Raw genomic sequence first — 26,583 nt, 5'->3', positions numbered from 1 at the left:
AAAGTACTAATCTAAGACATGTAAGGTTTAGATGGCAGACTAAAAATTTTAATTGTAATCATTGAGCTAATTGCTTCTTTAGAAAGAAGCATATTTCTTCTTTGATTAAATCAAGCAGACACCCCCCAAGGAAAATGGAGGGAACCATAAGTTCTGGTTTTCCTGGGACAATCTTGGCTGATACTTGTCTTGGAGAAATTGATAGGGTCCTTTTTCATTCTCAAAAGTATCCTGGGTTGGATGATAAAGAATACGGTAGCCCTACTTCTAAGGTGTTTTCTTCATATCAAAGCAACAGCTATTATTTAGGTACCCAAGAACTAAAGGGATTACAAAGTGCCCTCGAAGTGCTTAAAATGTAGTTGAAAAGACTGAATAAATTTTTTAGGTTAAACATACAAAATTTAAATGGTTTTTAAAAATATAACTAGAGTTAAAAGAAATGTTACAAGAACATACATAGTTACTTGCTAAATGAATAGCACAATAATTGGTAGTAAGAGATTTCATAGGTGGTAGGGTAACTTTCTGTTCCATAATTAATTCCACAGAACCCAACATCACCATTTACTGAGTGCCTTATATGTGTCAGGTCTGGTTTAGAGTGCTTTACATACATATTAACCCTCACAGTTATCCTATGAGGTGTACTATTATTCACAAGGATGGGAATTTCACTGATGAGAAACGTACCTGACAGAGGTTAAATAACATGAAACTTTACGCAGCTAGCAAGTGACAGAGTTGGGATTTAAATTCAAGTTCTCTAATTACAAAGCCAGTGAACTTTTCATTTCTCTTGTCTTCACACAGGGTGGTAGTTTTCAATTGGGGGTGATTCTGCCCCTCGGGGGGACATTTGGTGATATCTGGAGACAGTTTTGTTTGTCACAAATGTATGTGTGGAGTGACTAGTGAGTAGTGTAGAGGAAATGCTCACTAAGACTTTACCAAAAGAAACCTTTTAAAGATAAGATCTGAGCTCAGTCTGGAAGCATAGGTAGCATTTGAATAGGCTGGGAAATGGTGGTGATAAGGGTCAATTCTAGATAAGAACAGTACAGAAAGTACAAAACAGGTTCAAAAGATAGCAAATTACCAATTTACCAAGATCAAAGTAAAAGAGTATTGAAGGGAAAGTGAAAAGAAAGACTAGAAAGATGAAGTGATCTTTTAAAAAAAGACTAAGGAACCTGAACTGGATTCACTTAAGATTTCTAAGCAAGGGGGTAACATGAACAATATATATTATTATAGTAAGATTAATCAAGAAACCAGGGTAAAGAGACTAATTAGGATACTACTGAAACAGTTAAGCCATAAGGTATTCAAAGTTTGTGCCTTCGTGTGGTGGGGAAAGTAAGGAAGAAAGACTATATAATAATAAATTACCATTCTTACCTGTAATGCACTGAAACTGTCCATCTTCTCTTCTTATTGTAAATGCTTCCCCTGGGTTAACTTGAACTAGAATAACCTTAAAATAAGATGAAGAAGTATTAACGAAAACGATAGAGCAAATTAGTATATCAAAATATTATATACTGCTAGTAAGAGAGTAGATGTAAGCTATTTAACCATATGAAACTGGGAAGGAAAATGGGGATTATGCACCTTACACATTTGTTAAAAAAGTATTATTTCACTTTTCTGGAGGTCAGACTTAAGCCAAAGTAAGGAAATAAAAAAAAGATAGTGGCAAACTTTTACTGGAAAGTCAATAAACTTCACTCTGAAACAAAAATGAAATCAAGCCATACTGGGTCATCTATGCTTGGTTCATTAGTTGCTAAGTACTGTGTTTTTTAAAAAATAAAGCATAAATTTACAAGTAGAACACTGGATTGGCATACTTGAATTAGTATGATATCTCAATTATATTTGATAATGTGTTAAATCAATCTTAGAATTTAAAGTAGTTTTCATTTTATAGGTAATACACACTGATTTTATTACATTTGAAAAATAGAAAACTGGAAAAAAATCTGAAGTCCTTCTATCATAAAATAAACATTGTTAACATTCTGATAAATTTCTCTACACATAGGCCTAATTTTTCTCCTTAAATATAGACATAAGATCTTCAATTCCATATCGTTTTCTAGTTTAATATTATAAAAAGACTTTTCTACATTACTTGTCAAAGCATTTCATTGAATGACTATACCATAAACTACTTACCATTCTCCTAACGTAAGGAACTTAGGTAGTCTTCAATTTTTCCATTATTAAAACAATGCAGAAGTGAGCATTTTAGTATGTACTTTTCCCCTCTCTATAATTAGTATCACTTCCTTATAATATAATTCTTGTATCTGTTGCGTGTAAATGCTTTTTAAAAAGGTTTTACTAATTGATACTTTCCCTCATAGTCTATGAGGAAACACTCTTTTACCACATTTTCTGCAACCTTGGAAATCAGAGTTGTAAAATCTTTGTTACCGTGATATATGAAATAGTCATTACTATTATTTTAATTTGCACTTGATTATTAATGAGGTAAAATGCTATCTTTATGTTTGTTACTACCTCTTTTGTAAACTGGCTGCTTATGTCATCATACCCATTTATTTTGGGGGGCTTTAAGTGTTCTTAGTGATTTATATAATTTTTTTGCATATTAATAATACTTTACTATATTATGCTGCAAATATTTTCCCATTTTGTTTTCTCCTTAATTTTAATACAATTATTTAATCTCTTGGAGCCAATGTTATCTATTTTTGCATTGTGACCTTCTTCTATTGTTTCTAAATTCGACTTGTAGCTGGCTATCAAGCACCTGAAATGTGGCTAGTTTGTACTGAACTGTGCTGGAAGTGTAAAATACATTCCGGGTTTCAAAGACTTAGTATAAAAAAACCCCAACAATGTAAAATACCTTGTTAATAATTCTTATATTGATTACATGTTGAAATAAAATTCTGAACATACTGGGTTAAATAAACATTATTATAATTAATTTCACCTGTTCTTATTTTTTAATGTGGCTACTAAAAAATTTTAAAGTACGTATGTGCTTATATTTCCACTGGACAATGCTGACCTAGAGGTCTGATAAAAATAAAAGTTTCTATTTTTTTTTAGCTTTTAGATAATTGCTTATATTTAGTTCTTTAATGCATCTTAAATTTATCTGGAGAAGATTCAGAAATATTTTTTTTCTAGAGAGCTAACCAATACAATTTGCTAAATTTAAGATATCTCCTTTAGCACACAATAGACTTTGACTTATCTCATCCATGCCACTATCTACTTTGGCAAAAATAGCTGTGGAAAAGTTTTACTTTAATTATTTTAAACACTGTAATTTTAGAAATGTTTTCTGATGTTTTCTCAATCACTACTGTTCTATTCAAATCTTTCTTTGATATTTCCTGGTAATAAGTGCTATGGTAAGAGAAGTAAAGTGCTACCAGAGCACACAGGACAAAGTATCTCAATTAGCCTGTTACCTAACTGAGCATGTGTGTATATATGTGCACCATGTATATGTTTGTGTAACTGCTTTCCAGAGAATGTAAAACTTAAGCTGAGTCTTGAAGACTGAGCAGGAATTACCTTAGCAAGAAGAAAAGGAAGGCCTTTCAGGTGTTAAAAAGAGCAAGTGCAAAGCTCCAGGAAAGGTGATATCACATACAGTTTATCATAGTCAATGAACCAAAAGAAGTTCTATAGTTCTATATGGTTGGAGTATGGGGTGGGAACACAGGAACAAGATGAGAAATGCGGGAAAAGGAAGAAACAAGCCTTTATAGGGTCTTGTGAGCCATTTTAAGGGCAATCAAGAGTTATTACTTAAGCAGGAGGATTACCCTTGCTGCAGTGCAGCAATCAGGTACAGAAAGACCTGTCAGGAGGTTATAGCACTCATCTAAGTAGGTTTCTTTTAATGCACTAATTTTTATTTGCAACTTTTATTATTTCCTTTCTTTTGTTTTCCTTAGGCTTACCATGTTGTTTTTCTAACTTTTTCAGTTGAATACTGTATTTCATTCTTTCTTTAGTAATACATGCTTTTAAGACTATGAATTTGACTTAACTCAGCTTTAATCAAAGTATTTTCACTGTTTTTTAAAGATTTTCTGCTATTTTGCTCTTGATTTCCTCTGTAATCTAAGAATTGTTCTATAAAAACTTACAATTTTGAAAGTGGGCTAGGTTTCAGTTTGCCTTTATTTCCAATACATTTTTATCAATCTCAACAAATCCGTGGTTGTTAAAAAACATTTTAAACTTATTCTGTCTTATTCACTTCTTTCTTAATTAGTGTTAGAATTTGGGAGAGGTGGTGAATTGCTGAAGGATGTTACCTGAGGCCAGCACTGAGTTAAAGCACAAGCGTTCTTAACCTGGGAGCCACAGATATCCATTCAAAGGGTCTGTGAACCACCAGAATTGTATATGAAATTTTCTGTAGATATTACAACTTTCTAGAAAAATGTTCACTGTTTTCTTTAGATTTCATTAAATTCTTAATAGGGTCCAAGACCCAAATTAGTGCTATGTCACACCATGCTGTGTGCTTTACATACATGTTATTTCTTTTAACCATGATCATCTAACAGTATTGGTATTATGAAGTTACATAAAATACTAATTGTTCCTCTAATAAATTTATTCACTATAAAGTTGTAAAAAAGAAATAAAACTAAGAAAACCAAACATGATATATACATAACTAATAAATTTTGCTATTAAGTAAAAAAAGAATAAACAGGCCTCTTTTAAATTATAAGATGTTCCAAAAAATGTAAGCAGTGAAATTTATTCCTTAATCTAAAAATCAATTATTAAACACCAGTGTTTAGTACCTATTCTTATATGTACTGTGAATAGCAAGAAGAAGAATAAATCACAGTCCAAGGCCTCAAAAAGTCTAGCCTAGTGAGGAAGGCAGACAAGTACACAGCCAATTAACTGTACAGTGTCATCAGTGGTATAATCAGGATATGACCAATGTACTATAGGCTCCATTCAGGGCAGGATAAGCAGGAAAAAAATCTTGAAGGAGTTTTTCTATATAATGTTCATAGGGACAACCAAGAGTTAACAGGCTAAAAATGGGAAGAGGACATTTTAAGAAGAGAGCCACATAGCATGTATGAAGTAATGAAGATGAAAGAGGTCATGGACAATTTGAAAACGGAGAAGTGTGGTATAGCTAAAGTTTAAACTAGTTTGAGAAATGCTATGGAAAGAGAGAAGATTGGGATTAATAAGCAGGGGCTAGATCATGAAGATCCTTAAATATCAAGCAATGGAGTTAAATCTTTAGGCAAAACTATTACACAGGGAAGGGTCATATTCAAATTTCACCTTTACCTCAACTTCTTATATTGAAATATTTCATACGTACAGGACAACTGCAAGATTGGTTCAACTAGATTCACTATATTCCCTTCAACTAGATCCACCAATTGTTTAACATGTTGCCACATTTGCTCACTCTCACGCACTCTATTTTGATAAGCCATTTTAGAGTACTTGAGGGGTGTTAAGTTTGATCACTTGGTTTAGGTGATTTCTGTCAGATGTCTCTTTTATAAAGGTACCATTTCCTTTTGAAAATAATAAACAATCAATACGGTGATACTTTGAGACTCTGTGACTGTCCTATTCTCCAACCATCTTTCACTCAATGGTTTCAGCAATTATTACTAAATCATTATTATGGTAATTGTAAATGGTAATTAAAAAAAAAATCAATGTTTCTACATTTACCAGTTAGCATTCTTCTGTTAAGCAGAGACTTATTTTCTATATTCTTCCCCTTATCCCACACCCTTATTTAAATGTTTCTTACTATGATTCTTTTAAAAATCAATGTTATAATCCACCACAGTCACTACTAGCATTTTTAGTGAGATAAATTCACATAAAATTTAATTTTTAGTTAATATTAAAGTGTTTAATTCCATGGAATTTAGTATGTTCACAACACTGTATAACCATTACCTCTAGTTCCAAAAATTTTACTACTCCCAAAAAACGCCCCTTCCTTACCCATTAAAGTATCACTCTTTTTCCTTCTCCAAAACCCTGGTAACCACCAATTTGCCTTCTGTTCCTACAGATTTACTCATTTTGGATGTATCATATAAATAGAATCATACGTGATCTTTTGTGACTGGTTTCTCTCACTTAGCATAATGTTATTGTGGTTCATGTGGGTTGCAGCATGTATCAGTACTTCATTCCTTTTTATGGCTGAATAACAATCCACTGTATGGCTATATCACAATGTGTACCCATTCAAACACTGATGAACGTTTGGACCATTTTATTGGCTATTGAGAACAGTGCTGCCATAAACATTCATGTACAAGTATTTGAGTTCCTGTTTCAATTCTTTGAAGTATATACTTAGATTGAGAACTGCTAGGCCATAAGGTAATTCTATGTTTTAACTTTGTGAGGAACCACCAAACTTTCCCACTGTAGCTGCATCATTTTACATGCCTAGCAATAATATATAAGGGTTCTAATTTCTCTACATTCTTACCAATGCTTGTTATTTTGATTATAGCCATCATGTGGGCATAAAGTGGCATCTCATTGTGGTTCTGATTTGCATTTCCCTAATGGCTACTGATGCTGAGCACCTTATCATGTGTTTGTTGGCTCTTTGTATATCTTCTTTGGAGAAATGTGTATTCGAGTCATTTATCCAATTTTAATTGGGTTGTCTGTCTTTTTGCCGAGTTATAAAAGCTTTTTATATATTGTAGACATTAGACTTTTAATCTATAAATTGTCTTTTTACTTCCTTCATAATGTTCTTTTATGTACAAAAGTTCTTTTTTTTAAAATTTACTTATTTTACTTATTTTAATTAGTTTCAAGTATACAATACTTTGTTTAGACATCTATATAGGGAACAATGGATACTGCGGCACTTCTGTACAGAGCGAGTCTCTCCTCGGCCTTCACTCTGACAAGGTCTCTCTGTAAGTCCTTGGTGACCCCTGCGTGCACTGGTGCTCAGAGTGAGCAGGTCCGTCACCACAAAATTCTGTTTGTGGATGCGGCCTCTTTAAGAGGCATCTGCGGCTGCCGTTGCTGCAGCCTCGGTCTAGGCTCACCACTCAGGACTGGGCAGCCTGGTGTCTTTGGCCTCTCCTACCTTCTGCCATTGCAGGGTGATTTCTTGGATTTCTCCCTAATTGCAGGGCTTGTTCATCTAGATCCCCGGAGATTTTTCCTTGCTGCTGCTCCTTGTTTACATCACAACTTTGATTTGGTCGCCAGAGGGATGAACCGAGCCTGTATTATCTACACCAACAGACTCACAAATATAGTGGACAATTTGGTGATGGACACGGGGGAGGGGAGTTTAGGGGGCTGGGAGAATGGAATGAAGGGTTAAAGCAGCACAAATTAGTAGCTGATGGATGGTCATGGGGATGGGGAGCACGGCATAGGGAATGCAGTTAGCATTAATACGCTGGCTAGGTGGAGGGTCAGGGGAGGGAGGGAGCAACTAGGGGGATCATTTTACTAACTATATAGATGTCTAACCAATGTACGGTATACTTGAAACTAATTAAAATGAAAAAAAGTTTTTTTAAAAATAATCATTCATTATGCTCAAGTGGGTTTAATCCTAGGATGCAAGGATGGTTTGTTCATTTTAAACAAATCAATAAATAAGATACATCACATTAATAGAACAAAAAAAGCTATAATTATTTCAATAGACAAAGCATTTGATAAAATTCAAGATCTTTCATGATAAAAACTCTTAACAAATGAAGTGTTAGAAGAATGCATCTCAACATAAGAAAGGCCATATATGACAAGTCCATAGCTAACATCATACTCAGTGGTGAAAGGTTGAAAGCTTTTCTTCTAATATCAGGAATAAGACAAGGGTTCCCACTCTCACCGAAAACAATGAAATATTTAGAAATAAATTTAAGAAGGTGAAAGATCTCTACACTGAAAATGATAAAACATTGATAAAAGAAATGAAAGAAGACATAAATAAATAGAAAGGTATCCTGTGTTCATGGTCTGGAAGAATTAATATTGTTAAAATGCCCATACTACTGAAGCAATCTACAGAGTCAATGTATTCCTTATCAAGATTCCAATAGCATTTTTTACAGAAGTAGAAAAAAACGATCCCCAAATTTATATAGAACCACAAAAGACCCCAAATAGCCAAAGCAATCCTGAGAAAGAACAAAGCAGGAGGTATCATACTTCCTGATTTCAAGCAATATTATAAAGCTATTGTCATGGAAGCAATATGGTACTGGCATAAGCACAGACAAACAGATCAATGGAACAGAATCAAGAGCCCAGAGATAAACCCATGTATATATGCCAACTAATATTTGACAAGTAAGCCAAGAATATCCAATGCAGAAAAGAGAATCCTCAATAAATAGTACCAGAAAATTGGATATTCACATGAAAGGAATGAAACTATCTTAGGCCACTCACAATATTAACTCAAAATGGATTAAAGACTTAAATGTAACACCTGAAATCATAAAAGTCCCAGAGAATACATAAGGAAAAAAGCCCCTTGACATGAGTCTTGGCAATGATTCATTGGATATGACACTTAAGCACAAACAACAAAATAAAAAAAATAAACAAGTGGGAGTATATCAAAGTGAAAACCTTTCTGTACAGCAAAAGAAATGATCAAAAAAGTGAAAAGACAACCTGTAGAAAGGGGAAAAATATTTGCAAATCATGTTTGATAAGGGGTTAACATGCAAAAAATATAAAAAACTCTTACGATTCAATAGCAAAAAAACAAATAATACAATTTAAAAATGGGCAAAGGAACAAAACAGACATATTTCCAAAGAAGATATACAAATGGCCAAAGGGTACATGAAAAGGTGCTCAACAACACTACTCATTAGAGAAGTGCAAATGAAAACCACAATGAGATATTGCCTCATATCTGTTAGAATTGCTATCATAAAAAGATAGGAGATGATAAATACTGGGAGGATGTAGAGAAAAGGAAATCCTTGTGCACTGTTGGTGGGAATGTAAATTGGTACAAAAACTATGAAATGGAGTATAGAAATTACTAAAAAAATTAAAGATAGAATTACCATATGGTCCAGCAATTCCACTTCTGGGCAAAGATCTGAACAAAATGAAAATACTATGTCAAAAAGATCTGTACCACTATGTGCATCATTATTTACAACAGCCAAGAAAGACATGGAGAAACCTGAGTGTCTATCGTGAATGAATGGATAAAGAAGTTGTGGTATATATATATATATACACAATGGAATATTATTAAGACACACAAAAAAAGAAAAAAATCCTGCCATTCGTTACATGTATGGACCTAGAGGGTATTACGCTAAGTGAAATAAGTCAGGAAGAGAAAGATAAATACTGTATGATCTCACTTATATGTGAAATCTTAAGAAATAGAAAAAGAGACCAGATTGTGGTTACAGAGGTGGGGGTGGGTAGGGTTAGACTTGTCCCCCCCGCCATAAGATAAATAAGTAATGCACAACGCAATGACTATAGTTAATATTGCTGTATGATATATTTGAAAGTTACTAAAAGAACAGATCCTAAAAGTTATTATCACAAAGGAAAAATACTTTCCCCCCCTTTTTCTTTTGTATCTATGTGAGATGGATATTAACTAAACTTATTATGTAATCGTTTCATACTATACGTAGGTCAAATCATTATACTATAAATCTTAAACTTATACAGAGCTATATATATCAATAATATCAGAATAAAACTAAGAAAAACACCTAGAACGCAAAATCCACTCTTAAACACACAGTAGTACAATGCCCAAAACAAAGTAAAGACCTTAAAAGCATCCAGAGAGGAGAATATACATTATTTATAAAGGAATAACAATTAGAATAGTAAATTTCTCAGCTGCAACAGCAAAAGAAAAGTGTACTAATTTTTTCGGTCTTTTTTTTTTCTTTTCCTTATTAAACTTTAACGGATCTCAAAATTCTGTGACAGATTTTTGGTCAGGTTGTTTCCATTAAAAAATACTGATTTTAAAAATTAATAACTTAAAAACACACACACACACCCCAAATGGTCCACGAAACATTCTTTCCTTCTGAAGGTTTTACAATGCGTTGTAACCATTAACCAGTTTATGTTAAACTTAAATGGCCAATTAAGACAAACAGTTCTGAGACCACTATTCTACCTCTGATTAAGACTGGGGTGGCAGGTATTGCGGATAATATTCATTTAGCCTTCTGAGCTTTCTGGGCAGATTTGGTGACCCATGCCAGCTCCAGCTGCCTTCTTGTCCACTGCTGTGATGACATCCACAGCAACTATCTGTCTCATATCGTGAACAGCAAATTAGCCCAGAGGAGGACAGTCAGAGAAACTCTGAACACATATGGGCTTGCCAAGAACTGTATCAGTGATGGCAGCATCTCCAGATTTCAAAACCTTCAGCCATCTTCTAACTTTTTTCCAGAATGATAATCAATCTTCTTCAGCTCAGCAAATTTAAGAGCGATGTGAGCAGGGTGGCAATCTAGCACAGGTGTACATCCAGCACTGATTTGGCCTAGATGGTTCAACATAATCACCTGAGTGGTGAAGCAAGCTGCTTCCACTGGTGGGTCATTTTTGCTGTCACCAGCCACACTGTCAAAATGAACATCTTTGATAGACACATTTTTTGATATTGAAGCCCAAACTGTTCCCCAGAAGAGCTTCCCTCAAAGCTTCATGGTACATTTCAACAGACTTTACTTCAGTTGTAATGCTGACTGTGAAAGCTGACCACCAAGCCCGGTTTGAGAACACGTGTCTCCACTTGGCCCACAGGGACAGTACCAATACTGTAGACATCCTGGAAGGGCAGACACACAGGCTTATCAGTTGGACAGGCTGGTGGCAGGATACAATCCAGAGCTTCAAAAAGTGTGGTTCCTTCACAGGCAATGCCATCTTTACAGGTGACTTTCCATCCCTTGAATCAAGGCATGTTAGCACTTGGCTCTAGCATGTTGCCACCAGACCAACCAGAAATTAGCACAAGTGTTAGAGTTGTAACCAATTTTCTTAATGTAGGTGCTAACTCTCTTAATGATTTCCTAGTATCTCTTCTGGCTGTAGCGCGACTCAGTGGAATCCATGTTGTTAACACCAACGATTAGTTGTTCCACACCCAATGTGTAATCCAGAAGGGCTTGCTCACGGGTCTGCCCATTCTTGGAGATACCTGCTTCGAATTCACCAACATCAGCAGCAACACTTAGGACAGCACAGTCAGCCTGAAATGTACCTATAATCATGTTTTTGATAAAGTCTCTGTATCTTCAAGGCATCAGTGACGGCCACATACTTGCTCGTTTCGAATTTCTACTGGGAGATATCAATGGTGATACCACACTCCTGTTCAGCTTCCAGTTTATCCAAGACCCAGGCATGCTTGAAGAAGTTCTTTCTCATCTCAGCAGCCTCCTTCTCAAAATTTTCGATTGTTCTTTTGTCCATCCCACATTTGTAGGTCAGATGACCAGTAGTGGTAGAATTGCCTAAATCAACGAGTCCAATGACAACAATGTTGATAAGACTCTTTGAGTCTTCTCCTTTCTTTTTGGCTTATATTTAGCAGTGGTTTTTACAATATCTGTGTCTGGAAGCAAACCCAATGTGAAAAAGCTTTTCGAAGTCTTAAGAGAAAATAACTATCAAACTAGAAATTTATACTGAGATTTCTAAACCATTCAATAAGAGAGTGAAATTAAAAATATTCTGCAAAGATTGAAAGACCTTCACTTCAAAAAAAGTAGGAAAAAAGAAAACTCCAGCACAGAAAGTTGGGTAAATGGAAAACACAAAATAAACTGTTAGAAATAAATCCAAGTATTAATAAAATATAAACAAACTATGCTTGCCTACTAAAAAAAGAGAAAATAAAATTGGATTAAAAAATATTAGAGAAAATTCCAAACCCACTAATATGGTAGGCTATTTCAACACATTTCTTAGTAATTAACAGAACAAGCAGACAAAAAGCTATCATCAGTATGGAAGATTTGAACAATATCATTAATAATCTTTCTTTTTTAAAAATTTTATATTAGTTTCAGTTATACAGTACATTGGTTAGACAATTACATAGTTTATGAAGAGATTTCCTGATTACTCTAGCACCCATCTGGCATTACAATACTACTGACTATATGTCCCTATGCTGTAGTCTATATCCCCAAGACATTTTGTAACTACTAATTTGTACTTCTTCATTCCTTCACCTTTTTCACCCAGTCCAATTCCCTTCCCCTCTGGCAATCACCAGTTTGTTCTCTGTATCTGTGAGTGTTTTTGTCTAGTTTGTTCATTTCTTTTGTTCTTTAGATTCTGCATACAAGTAAAATCATATGGTATTTATCTTTCTCTGATTTATTTCACTCAGCATAATATCCTCTAGGTACATCCATGTCGTTGCAAATGGTAAGATTTCATTTTTTTAGTAGCTGAGTAATATTCCATTGTATATATGTACCATAACTTCTTTATCCAATCATCTATTCATGGCACTTAGGTTGCTTCCATATCTTGGCTATTGTGAATAGCGCTGCTGTGAACACAGGGGTGCACAGATCTTTACAAACTAGTGTTTTGGTTTTCTTTGGACAAATACCCAGAAGTGCAATTGCTGGTCAAAAGGCAGTTCGATTTTTAATTTTTTGAAGAACCACCAAACTGTTTTCCAGAGCAGCAGTACTAACTTGCAATCCCAACAACAGTGCATGAGGGTTCCCTTTTCTCCACATCCTCACCAATATGTTTTTTGATGTATTAGTGATAGCCAATCTATCACTGTGGTTTTAATTTGCATTTCTTTGATGATTAGTAACCTTGAGCATCTTTTCATATGTCTATTGGCCATATGTATTTTCTCGTTGGAGAAACACCTATTCAGGTCTTCTCTTTTTAAAAATTGGATTGTTAGTCTTTTTGTTGTTGAGTTGTATGAGTTTTTTCTAAATTTTGGATAGTAACCCCTTATCAGATGTATCATAGACAAATTCTCCCATTCAGTAGACTGTCTTTTTGTTTTGCTGGTTTCCTTTGTCGTGAAAACCCTTTTTAGTTTGATGTAGTTGCATTTGTTTTTCTTTTGTTTCCCTTTCCTGAGAAGATATATCTGGAAAAAAAAAATTACTAATAGCAATACCAAAGAGTTTACTGCCTATGTTTTATTCTAAAGTTTTATGGTTTCAGGTTTTATGTTTAAGTTTTTAACTCATTTTAAGTTTATTCTTGTATATGGTATAAGAAGGTGGTCCAGTTTTCCCAACATCATTTATTGAAGAGAATGTCTTTACCCCCTTGTATATTCCTGCTTTCTTTGTCATAGATTAAATAACCATATAGGCATGGATATATTTCTGGGCTCTCTATTCTGTTGCATTGATTTATGTACCTGTTTTTATGTCAGTACTATACTGTTTTGATTACTACAGCCTTGTAGTATAGTTTGATTTCAGGTAGTGTAACATCGTCTGCTTTGTTCTTTCTCAAGATCATTGTGGCATTTGGGATCTTTTATGGTTCCATATAAATTTTTGGATTATTTGTTCTAGTTCCCTAAAAAATTCCACTGGTATTTTGATAGGGATTGCATTGAATTTATAGACTGCTTGGGGTAGTATGGCCACTTTAACAAAAAATGTTGATTCTTTCTACCCACAAGCATGGTATATGCTTCCATTTATTTTTGTCTTCTTCAATTTCTTTTTAAAATGACTTTTACCTTTGGTTAATTTGATCCCTAGGTATTTTATTGTTTTTGATGCAATTTTAAATGGGACTGTTTTCTTAATTTCTTTTTTCTGATAGTTCATCATTGGTTTACAAAAATGCTCCTATCTGGATGCATACACGTTTACTACAGTTATATCTTCTTGTTATATTCCTTTATCATTATGTAATGCCCTTGTCTCTTATTATAGCCTTTGTTTTAAAGTCTACTTTGTCTGATGTAAATATTGCTACCCAAGCTTTTAAAAATTTTCATTTGTGTGAAATATCTTTTTCCATCCCTTTACTTTCAGTTTTTGTGTCATTTGATTTGAGGTGGGTCTGTTGTAGACAGCATATGTTTGAGCCTTTTTTTCTTATCCATTCAACCACCCTGTGTTTTTTGACTGAAGCATTAATCTATGTACATTTAAAGAGATTATTGATAGGTCCATAGATATTGCCGTTGTATTATTCATATTTATGGGTCCCCACCTTCTTTTTACAGAAGTTCCCTTAACATTTCTTGCAATTCTGGCTTGTTGGTGATGAATTCCTTTAGCTTTTTCCTGTCTGAGAAGCTCTTTATCTCACCCTCCATTTTAATTAATAGCCTAATGCAGGTGGGTAGAGTAGTCTTGGTTGTAGGTTCCTGTCTTTCATCATTGTGAGTATTTCTTGCCAGTCCCTTCTGGCCTTTAGTGTTTCTGTTAAAAAATCAGCTGACAGTCTTATGGAAGCTCCCATGTATGTGACAGCTTTTCTCTTGCTGCTTTTAAGATCTCTATCTTTAACCTTTGGCATTTTAATTATGATATTTCTTGGTGTGGGTCTGTTTTGAGTTCCTCTTGTTTGGTACTCTCTGTGCTTCCTGAACTTGTATGTCCAATTCCTTTGCCAGGTTAAGAGATGTTTTCTGTCATTTCTTCAAATGGGTTCTCGATCTATTGCTTTCTCTGTTCTCCTTCTGGTACTCCTATGATACAAATATCCTAATGCTTGATGTTATCTCAGAAGTCTCTTAAACTTTCTTCTTTTTTTTGATTCATTTTTCTTTTTGCTGTTCCGATTGGGTGTTTTCTATTACTTTGTTTTCCAATTCGCTGATTCAATTCTCTGCTTCATCTAATCTACTGGTGATTCCTTCTAGTGTATTCTTCATTTATGACTGGTTCTTTCTTATTGTTTCTGTCTTTTTTTTATGCTTACTATCTCTGTTGAAGTTCTGAGATTATCTATTCTTCCCCTTAGTTCATTGAGGATCTTTATAACCAGTGTTTTGAACTCTGTCTCTGGCAGGCTGTTTGCCTCCATTTCATTCAGGTTTTTTTTTGAGTATTCCCCTGCTGTTTCATTTGTGGCATGTTTTGTTTCCTCATTTTAATTGCCTGTGTTCGTTTCTATGTATTAGGAAGATCTGTTACATTTACCAGCCTTGGCCAGGTAGCCTTATGAAGTAGGTGTCCTGTGTGGCCCAGTGACACAGTGTTCCTAACATCTGTGCTGAGTGCTCTGGGCATGTTCCTTGTTTAAGCTGTGTGTGTTTTCCTGTTGTAGCTAAGTCTTGATTGCTGTTAGCACATCAGTGAACAGGACTGACTCGGGCTGACTGGCTGTGGTGACTGGCCATGCCTATAGGGTATGAGCTGCTGTGTGGGGGCTGACCCTATGGAGTGGGATTTGCCTCAGCAGGCTCGTGTACTTGTTGAGACCAACCTTTGTGTATGCCGCTTATGGGGCTAGTCAGATGGTGCTTTGTTGTGGTCTGACATCCAGCCTCTGGGTATGTATGTTTTGTGGTAACTTGAGAGGAACTCCTGTGTAGGACAAAGTCAGCCTCTGCCTTTTGATTGCTCAGGACTACCTGGACTACAAAGCAGTCTGTGGATGGTTGCTGCCTATGCTGGATCTGGCACAAGATACAGTTTCTTGGGCAGATCATGGGGGTCTATGGACCTGACAAAGACAGCAGCTAGCCTTGCTTTGTAAAATTTGGATTGGCTGGGGCAGGGTCTCAGGAAGACACAGGGTAGAGTGAGCCAACCCCGTCATGGCTGAATGAGACAGAAGGTGGATGGAGTACCAGGTGCTTCTCTTAAAGGAGCACATGGACCTGTTGAAGAACTCACTCACTCTGAGCTCCAGCACTGGGGCAACAGCTCAAAAGGTGCCAGGGACATACAGGGTGAAAATAAAGGGATGAGGACTAGAGGAGCAGCTTTATCCCAGACAGAAGTGCTGGCATAGCCATTGTTCCTTTGTTGAACCCTCCCCTCACCCAGACTGCACTTGCAGGCAGGCGCCACATCTAAGTCTCCATCGACCTAGCTAACACCATTTGCTCTGCCCTGGTGATTTCCTGAGACCCTGCACCACTTGAATTGCAGGCTGACCCAAGCCACTTCCAGTGGCTTTTTACTCAAATGGTCTGTCTTGGCTCATACTGCGAACTTTTCTAAAATCTCTCAGAGGTTCACAAACCCCAAACAAGCGGCGTCTGGACTCTGCAGGCCTGATGTCTCTTGCATAAGCGGCAAGAAGGGTACTGGGGGCAGCCACTCTCAGGTGCCTCCAAGCCCTGAAACAAGCAGCAATGATCTGTACATTACTTTGTAGCTCATACCAGGTGAGGCCCGAGCAAGGCACAGGCAGCAGCTGACCTTGGCCTGCACCAGAGTCCCTCCCAACAAGCCCCCAAACCGGCATACCTGGTGGCTAATTTCAGACCACCCCAGAGCACCACCAAACCACCTCCACAAATGACACACCAAAGGGCAGACTCAGTAGGCACCACAGACATGCTAAAGTGAATTCTGCTCAGCCTCTGCACATCAGCTATTCAACCAGTCACCAGCCAGTCCTCACAAACAATTAACCTAAGGGTCAATCCCTCCCACTGATGTACAAATAGCAATAAAGGCTCAACTAAAACAGGAGTGCACATTCAAACAACACAAGGGACACACCTGGAGCACCCAGCTCAGGTGACCAGGAAGACTGTGCCACTGTGCTCCACAGCACACCTACTACATAAGGCCATTCTACTAAGACGGGGAAACATAGCAGCTCTGCAAAATACATCGAAACACATACAGGGAGGCAGCCAAAATGGGAAGACAAGGAAACATGTCCCAAATGAAAGAACAGAACAAATCTCCAGAATAAGAACTAAACAAAATGGAGAGAAGCAATCTACCAGATGCAGAGTTCAAAACACTGGTTGTAAGGATGCTCAATGATCTCAGTGAGAACTCTGATGAAAAGATAGGAAACGCAATAAAGGAGGCAGAAAACATAAAAAAAAAAGACATAAAGAATACAAGAACTGAAATGAAGAATATACTAAAGAGAATCAACAGAAGATTACATGAAGCAGAGGATCAAATAAGCAATTTGGAAGATAAAGTAGCAGAAAACACCCAATTTGAACAGCGACAAGGAAAAAAAAATCCAAAAAAATCAGGACAGTTTAAAAGGCCACAGGGACAACATCAAGCATGCTAACATTCACATTATAGAGGTACCAAAGGGAAGAGAGAGCAAGGAACTGAAAACCTATTTGAAGAAAGAATGACAAAAAACTTCCCTACCCTGGAGAAGGAAATAGACATATAAGCCCAGGAAGTGCAGAGTCCCAAACAAGAGGAATCCAAAGGACCCATACTAAGACACACCATAATTAAAATGCCAAAGGTTAAAGACAAAAAGAATCTTTAAAGGAGCAAGAGAAAGCAGTTAGTTACCGATATGGGAGCTCCCATGAGAATGTCAGCTGATCTCTCAACAGAAACTTTGCAGGCCAGAAGGATTAGCATGAAATAGTCAAAATGGTGAAAAGCAAGGACCTACAACCCAGATTACTTTACCCAGAAAAGCTATCATTTAGAATTAAAAGACAGATAAAGAGTTTCACAGACAGGAAAACGCTAATGGAGTTCACCACCAAATTAGTATTGTAAGAAATGTTAAAAGGGACTCTTTAGGGAGAAGAAAAGATAAAAAATATGAATTAAAAAAAGGCAATAACTACATATCTACCGACAATTACTTTAAATATAAGTGGATTAAATGCTCCAATCAGAAGACACAGGGTGGCTAAATGGAGAGGAAAACAAAACCCTTATCTACGCTTCCTTTGAGAGACTCATGTTTAATCAAAAGAAATACACAAAAAGTAAAGGGATGGAAAAAGATACTGCAGGGATGGAAAAAGATACTGCATGAAAATGGAAACAAACAAAAAAAAGCTGAGATAGCAATACTTAAACTATAAAAATAGACTTTAAAACAAAAGCTATTATAAAAGACAAAGAAGGACCCAGTGATTCCACTTCTAAGTATTTATCCAAAGAAATCCAAAATATTAATTTGAAAAGACATGTGCATTCATATGTTCATCGCAGCTTTATTATAGCCAAATATGGAAGCAAACTAAGTGTCCATCAATAGATAAATGGATAAAGAAATGGCATATGTAAACACAATGGAATACTACTCAGCCATAAAAAAGAATGAAATCTTCCCATCTGCAACAACTTGGATGGATCTAGAGGGCATTATGCTAACTGAAATAAGTTAGAGAAAGACAAATATCATATGATTTCACTTATATGCAGACTTTTTAAAAAATGAACAATCAAAACAAAAAACATCATAAATATACAGAACATTCTGATGGTTCCCAGATGGGAGGGGATTTGAGAACTGGGTGAAAAAAGGAGAGAGGATTAAGAAGTACAAATTGGTAGTTAAAAAAGAGTCATGGAGATTTAAAGTATAGCATCAGGAATATAGTTAATAATATTCTAATAACGAGGTATGGTATCAGATGGGTACTAGATTTATCAGGGTGATCACTTTGTGAGTTATGTAAATGTCTAATCACTACACTGTATACCTGAAACTAACATTATATAATATGTCAACTGTTACTGAAAAATAAAAAAATTATTTAAGGCAAAGAAGTAATAGAAAAAAGATATTATAATGAAAACATCACTGACTGAAGTAATAAATACTTCCAGTATATACATTAATGAAGACTACAAAAATCTAAAAAAAATTGTAATTAAATGTAATACTACTTACATTCCTTTTAATAAATAATAAAAATGATACAATGACTTGGAGAAGTCACAGAAGACATAAAATTTAAAAGGATCAAATATAAAATTCTTAACTTAAGAAAGGAAATAAATTGCAAAAAAAGTAGGATAGCAGAAAAAGATGTTTTTGGAATGAGAAAAGAAAGAAAAGGACCAAGGGGCATAGATACCAGACACTGGCAAGCCTGGCATAAACACCTCTAAACAACGGAGCTTGCATACGGCTTGGGAAAAGTTAGAGGTGAAGGAGACCTGAGACATCATTTAGTCCAATCCAGATTTTTGTTTTTTAAAAGTAAATTAGACATGATTATTGATATTACTGAAAAAGTCACTTCATTTTCCAAAAGAATTCAAATTGTTCTTATATAGTACACTCCCAGTGCATTTTAAAACTGAATTTACAGGAACTAAGCCCTTAAAATGAGGCAAATTCAAATGAACACTAAATAAAAAATAGAGGACTTAGGTACCACTTTGGAATCTGAACTACTGAATAAAAGTGCCAAAATTTGTTTACTTATGCTTTGTCTACACAAACTTTTTTTGTAATGTCAAGGCATAATCATTTATTAATAATATTGCATATATTTTAATAGAAACGCAGTAATAGGGTATTTAAAAAACATAACCAGGAAAGTATAAGCTATACCTTACTATATAGTATTTGACTGCTATTAATCATTGCCAAATATAACTAAAAATGGGGTTTTTTTTGCATTTCGAAGATAAAACAAAATACCTTGGTCATGTGCTTCAATTTTACTTTTGTCAGTTTAAGTTCATTACATGTAAAATGAAAATAAGAAAAATAGCAATCTTACACCTGACTCACAGCACCATTCAAGTGTGTTAGACAAGAAGATGTGTACTAGATGAAAGGGAATACATCTTGGAATTACCCTGGGAATAACCCTGGGGATATTATCCAGAGGGTGAGAAGTCTGGTATTTTTACCTTAACTTGAATCCCAGGGAAATAATCAGTTTTCTAATTAAATTACTCATAAGTTGCTACGGTGGTCATTAAAAAACCATGCGATTATTTATTGTTCCAGAAAGTATTACTACTTTAAATCCTAAAGAATTAGGTAAAAGATAAAAGGTTACTGCTAATATTCTATAATCTCTAAAGGAAACAACGAGGGGGGGAGGATCAAGTTATAAGTAATTTGTTGTGTGCAGTTAACAAAAATTTAACCTTTTAAATTTAGGAAGTAATTTTAAACTCGTTAGAGTTTAAATTGTTTATTTTGAGGGATACAGACTTAATTATGAAATATTTAAAGAGATGTATTAATTTCTAAAAATGTTCACCTATATTTTTGTAAAAATATAATCTATGAAACCAAATATAATCACTGGAAAAAATAAAGAAAAACATGTTCATGGACAGCATCAATCTTGCAGATATTATTTCTCCTCTCCACCCCAAAGGGCATGCAACTTACATTCTTCACTGTATATTAAGATTGACATTAAGTTAGATCTGAGGAGAACAAAGTAGGCACCTCACAGCTCTATTTCTGAAACTCAGTAGAGGGTTTGGCAGACAGAGCAAGAAAACCAACCCAGAAATCAAAAACATATTCCTCCTTTCCAATATTTACAAATGTATTATCCTGGCTACTATATTTGTTAGAGCTGCCATAACAAAGTACCAGACTGGAGTACTTAAACAGAAATTTGTTATTCCACAATTCTGAAGGCTAGAAATTTTGAGATCAAAATGTTGGAAGGACTGGTCTCTTCTGAGGCCTCGCTCCTTGCCTAATAGATAAATGAGCATATTCTGCCTGTGTTTTCACATGATCTGCCCTCCTTGTGTGTCTGTGTCCTCATATCCTCTTACAAAGGCTAGTAAAAGGGAAAATCCTATTGGATTAGAGTCCACCCTAATGAACTCATTTTAGCTTAATTACTTCTTTAAATACTCTATATCCAAAAATGTTTACACTAGGAGGTCCTAGGGATTAGGACAGACATATATGAATTTTGGGTGGAGCAGGGAAACACAATTCAGCCCATAACAACAGCTTTCAATTTACAGAAACAAAATTGTCTGGAATGCCTAATACTTTTCCTCTTTCCTTATCCAACTGCTTCTTCGTGCTTGCTTGAGGCTGCCAACTTAATGAGAAGAATAAAAGAGAAAATCCTTTGGGCCCTTGAATAATAGTTAGCAATGTAGTTTCTCAATTCATGGTTGAAGGCCTTCAAATTAACTCAGCACTCACAGGGTTGTTGTGATGACTAAATGAGTTAAGTTCTTAGTATTACTCTTAGTATTATTTTTATCAGTGCTGAGCAGTTGCTTTGAGGATTTGCCTTTAGCCTAGCAGAAGTAAACCAATTAACATGAAAAGGAGATAAGACATCCAGAACACAACGTTTATGTGATTTCTCCTAAACTGCTTTGGGACCTACCTGTCTCTTACTTTCCTTATTTTCCTGTAAGGACCACCCTTTAGTTTTCCAACTTTCCATCTGCTCTATTCCTTTCAATCCAGTGTTCCATGGTCAATAGCTTCATCTTCATTTCCTGGTCTGTGACTTATTTACTATTCTCTAGAATGAGACTTGACTTAACTTCTGACATTTTCCTATGCTGAACCTCTTAGAGTGAGGACTTAGCCTGTGAACAAAGAATTTCTTCTTCAGTTAATTCTACTCACCCTTCAAGATGCTGACACCCTAAAGGAGTTAGATTATTCCTATATCAGGGCCCACTTTGTACACCCCTTCTATTATAACACTTAGCATATAACTATACTCAGTTGTTTACATGTTGTCACAACCACTACAACATGAGTCCTTCATAAGACTTCTATTTATTTTTATAGTTACAGAGGCAACAGAAGATGAACGAATGTTTGCTAAATTAATTACTGTCCATTTCTAATCAACTCCTAAATTTTTTCCTCTGGCTTTGAGACCATAGCTAGCTGGCTGAACTTTGAGATGATGGAAATGTTCTATATTTGTGCTGATAATAGCCTCTAGCTACATGTTAGCTATACATGTGGTCTGTGTGCATACAAAAATGCTACTGAGCATTTGAAATGTGACTAGTGAAAATGAGAAACTGAATTTGTAATCTTATTTAATTTTAATTAGTTTAAATAGCCACATGTGGTTAATGGCTACCTTATTAGACAGTATAGCTCTAGATTCCTCAACTCCAAAATTACATTTCCAACTACTTTCTGGGTTTATACACCCTGATAAACTGCAGGAACATCCACCTTATTGTGTCAAAATTTGAACTCATTAGCTGAGTTTCCTGAGAAATAACCGGGAAATTCATTTCACCTGAATATACTATCAATTCACAAAGAAGTCTGATTTATACATCATAGTGTTATTAAGTTGACTTGATTAAAATAACTTTAACTCTATACTTCACTAGATCCTGCTGATATAAAATATAAAATATTTCTCTAAAACTGGCATTCAAAATAAGTCCAAGGTAAAAGATTACCCAAAGGGATAATTACATCACCATCTAAAAGTTGTGTCTTACTTTGTTAACAAAGTATTTTCACACTTATTTCAGCTAAAGTCTAGAGATTAATATTTATAAATAAAAGGACAATGATCAAAGTAATGGAGTTTTTAGTTCTACGAAGGATAATACTTGGAAAACTTAAGCATACATACTTGATACCAGCATATAGACAAAACAACTGAGATCAACCATCTATCTACCCATTTAATTCATTATCTGATAAATAATTAATGAGCAAATACCATATGTTAGACACTGTCTGCAGAGTTGGAGACACAAGGATGAATCAGTCAGGGAGATAGTTCCAGTCAATTACAATGCTAAGATAGAAGAGTACATATAGAGTATAATATGTGATAATTAAAAAATACTTAAAAAATTTTTTGTTTAGGCTGATTTGTCTTCTTATTGTATTTTAGAAATAAAAGTATTATGACAGAAAAATAATGGATTTTGAATCAGGCAATTCTCTGTTCAAATCCTGTTACTCTACTACTTAATGTGGAGTTTTAGGCAAATCGCTTAAACTCTAGATTTTAGTCTTTTCTAAGATGTAGTGTTTTTGAAGGATAAAAGAAATATAGTATGCAAAAACTCTAACACAGTGACTGACACAGCTGACGCTCAAATATAATTAATATTTCCTTCAAATCCAGTACAAAGAGTATCCTAATTTATTATCTAGATCATGTGGAATACCTTATTTCCTGACAATGGTAGAAAACTGAGGTAATATCCCATATATAAAACATATAAAGACAATGTATGCATATATATGTATATTCAGATGTATGCACACACGTATGTCTCTGTGTATGTATACATGTGCAACTAAGGATTTGCATATTCATCTACTTTAGAATGTTTTAAGCAGATCTGTTCATTCTACTACTATGGAAGATATTTTTTAAGTAAGGGTAGGCAATAATTAAAGTTTTAGTTTCTAAAGCCAGTACTATCAAAATGTTCTATTAATTTTTTTCCATTTTAAATAAAATTATTAAAATATTATATGGACTTTACAATAATTAGAATATCATCATCAATTCAAATTTTCAGATGTCATTATTTGGGTGTGCGTATATTTTAAATCATTCTACTATTCTCTAAAACTAGCATTCAAAATAAGTTCAAGGCATAAAGATTACCCAAAGGGATAGTTACATCACCAGCTAAAAGTTGTGTTTTACTATGTTGACAAAACATTTTCACACATATTTATTTTGTTCATTTTAGGACTGAATTTAAAATGACTTCACTGTTCATATAGATTACACTTGAATAATAATAACATACCTCCTTAACATGAATACTCCCAGTATAAATTGCCTACATTTAAAAATGAACTCATTTTTTAAAAAATTACTTTAAATTTAAAACATAAATTTATCTTAAATGCTGAGTCTTTTCACAGAATAAGTTTTCTTATATAAATTGCATCAATATATTGAAATCAATTCATTATTCCCATTAAAAGTCAAACACGCAAATTTTTATATTGAGATTTAGAATTAAAATAGAGACTTGATAACATCTTACAACATAATAACATCAAAAGAAGTTGCTGAAGTAATTCTAAGTTTCAAAAGTTTTATGATGACAGTTATAGGGATAACAAATAGTATTAGGTTATTTTGAACTCAGCAACAAATCATCCAAATGAAAGGTGCTTGTGTATATGTATGAAAGTAATTTCAAACATATTAACAAGAAAACTAACTAAAATATAATTAGTGAAAATACTCTTTATGAATGCTAATTAGTGCCTGTAAAAGTGTAATGTTTCTTTCTGGTGTCTTATAGTAGTCTATGTTATAGCTTTCCTTTTTCATAATATAGTTTCTGAAAATCTCCCCATTTATAATTTCACAAAGAATACACATGGACTTATTTTAAATAGATATAAACTCTGAAAATCTATACTCAAATTAGAAAAATTTTAAATAGACTAGTAAAACAAAGAATAAAGACTCCACAAATTTCAACTTTATGGTAAAATGCTAAAATATAATTATCTTAGCAATAAATGTAAACTACAGGCTAAAAAACTTCATTTATATATAATTTACATATTTTAAATATTAGTGTCCTTAAAGTTTTAATTGAAAACTTGTTTCTAAGATTTTTAAAATTTAAATCATAGTATTTCTTCAAAATATAGATAACTATAGATTTAATAAAATTATTCTAAACAAAACCAGTGATTTTAAGTTTATCATAAAACTGGTAAATTTGTAGCTTTTATTCCCTATCACGACCTGCGTTTTTTAAAAAGTGTCATGATTTTACTTCCTTATCATAAGCTTTAGATATAAATTATAAAATCTGACTGTGCTAAATAAGAAACATGCTTATCTAGTGAAGCTACTTTAAACCTTAGCACTCTACTTACTCTTGTTTGCATCCTCTTTAATTTTCTCATTCAACTACTGTTACATCTATCAAAGGCTGCTGTGAGATTTAACAGTTTCTGCTCCAGGTGCTCCAATTTGTTCCATTCAATAAATACTGAGGTAAAATCTCATTAGCAAGTTGTACCTCATACTACCCTTAGTCTAATAAGTCAACGTTTACAAACTACATTCCAAGTAATCTTAAAGCATTTTATAGCTATCTGGTGAAAATCCACAGAGATGAGATATTAAAGGTATAACCTACCAGTATATCATTAACTTTTACTTCCAACCTTGCTTTCTACCAAATTAGCCAATGTACAGTGAGCTTCCTGTTGTACATGCAACTAAATCAACAAAGAGCTGCAGCAGCATGAGTTTCTAGATCCAACGTCAGTAGCATCCAACATCGGTTAACAAGTTGGAATTTAAGAGTATGCTGTTTTCAAATACATTTCCTTTTAAAGCCATCATTTTAGTTATTTTATTTTTGCTGATTTTAGAGTATGTCAGTATATTTAGTTTATAAATACTATATGTAGACATATATGTAAGAAAGTAGACAGTGTCACTACGCAAACAATTGAACATCATATACTTAGAAATAACCTACTAATGCATTAATTCTATAACTGAATCTAACCAATTTACCAAAAAATTGGTAACAGTCTTATAACAATAATTTCTGGTTCTAGCAATCAAGTTAATATTTCATGAACACTTATCTGAAATATGCAGCGGGGTTTTAAAATATATTTCAAAATATCGTCTATATACCATAAAATTTACCCTTTAAGGAGTACAATTCAGTGGTTTCCAGTACAGAGTTGTAAAATGATCACCAAGGTAAATTTTGGAAGATTTTCTTCATCTCAAAAATTTTTTGTAGACTTTTGCGATTTGCTTCTTTCACTAGAATAAAGTTTTTGAGGTTCATCCAGGTTGTAGCATATACTAAAGTATTTCATTATAGTTTATGGTCGAATAACATTCCATTGGATAAATCACATTTTTTTTACCTATTTATCTGCTGATAGAAACTGGAATTGTTTCCACCTTTTGGTTATTGTGAATACTGTACGTTCTACGTGGACATAAGTTTTTATTTCTCTTGTGTATATACCTAAGAGAAATGCTGGGTTTTTATTTCTCTTGTGTATATACCTAAGAGAAATGATAACTCTGTTTAATTGTTTGAGGAACTGTCATACTGTTTTCCAAAGTGGATACCCCAGCTTACATTCCTACCAGCAGTGTATGAGTGTTCCAATTTTTCTACATCTTTGTCAACACTTGCGTGACTTTTTGATTCTAGTCATTTTAGCAAGTGTGAAGTAGTATCTCATTGTGATTTTCATTTGCATCTCCCTAATAACTAAAGATATTGAGCAACTTTTCATGTGCTTATTGGCCATGTATATAACTTCTTTGAAGAAATGACTAAAATCTTTGCCCACTTTTTAATTGGGTTGTCTTTTTATTATTGTAATAATACGAGCCCCTTATCAGAGACATGTTTTGCAAATATTTTATTTTGTGGACTGCTTTTCAGTTTCTTGACAGTGTCCTTTGAAACACAAAATTGTTTAATTTTAATGAAGTACACTATGTTTCATTTTTTTCATGTGCTGTCAATGACATATCTAGAAAACCACTGCCTCACTCAAGATCATGAAGGCATATCCCTGTAATTTATTCTAAGAGTTTTATAGTTCAGCTATTATTTCAGGTCTTTGATTCATTTGGAGTTAATTTTTGTATATTGTATGAGGCAGGAGTCCAACTTCATGCTTTGTTATGTGCGTTTCTAGTTGTCTCAGCACCATCTGTTG

General features: G+C 34.3%; 1 protein-coding gene and 1 pseudogene across 1 annotated transcript in view; both read right to left on the bottom strand.

The window, feature by feature from the left end:
• Positions 1-26,583, bottom strand: part of FNDC3A (fibronectin type III domain containing 3A) — a 196,842-nt gene that overhangs the window by 119,423 nt on the left and 50,836 nt on the right. The window contains exon 3 of the mRNA XM_011370296.2: positions 1,402-1,477. Within this exon, the coding sequence (XP_011368598.1) occupies positions 1,402-1,477 (76 nt within the window). The remainder of the gene's footprint in view (positions 1-1,401; positions 1,478-26,583) is intronic.
• The window catches only part of LOC105298864, a 29,567-nt pseudogene continuing 12,520 nt past the window's right edge, over positions 9,537-26,583 (bottom strand).

This window comes from Pteropus vampyrus, unplaced genomic scaffold (genome assembly GCF_000151845.1).
Source record: "Pteropus vampyrus isolate Shadow unplaced genomic scaffold, Pvam_2.0 Scaffold167, whole genome shotgun sequence".
NCBI classification, from domain to species: domain Eukaryota; kingdom Metazoa; phylum Chordata; class Mammalia; order Chiroptera; family Pteropodidae; genus Pteropus; species Pteropus vampyrus.
This window is presented reverse-complemented; position numbering and strand designations above follow the sequence as displayed.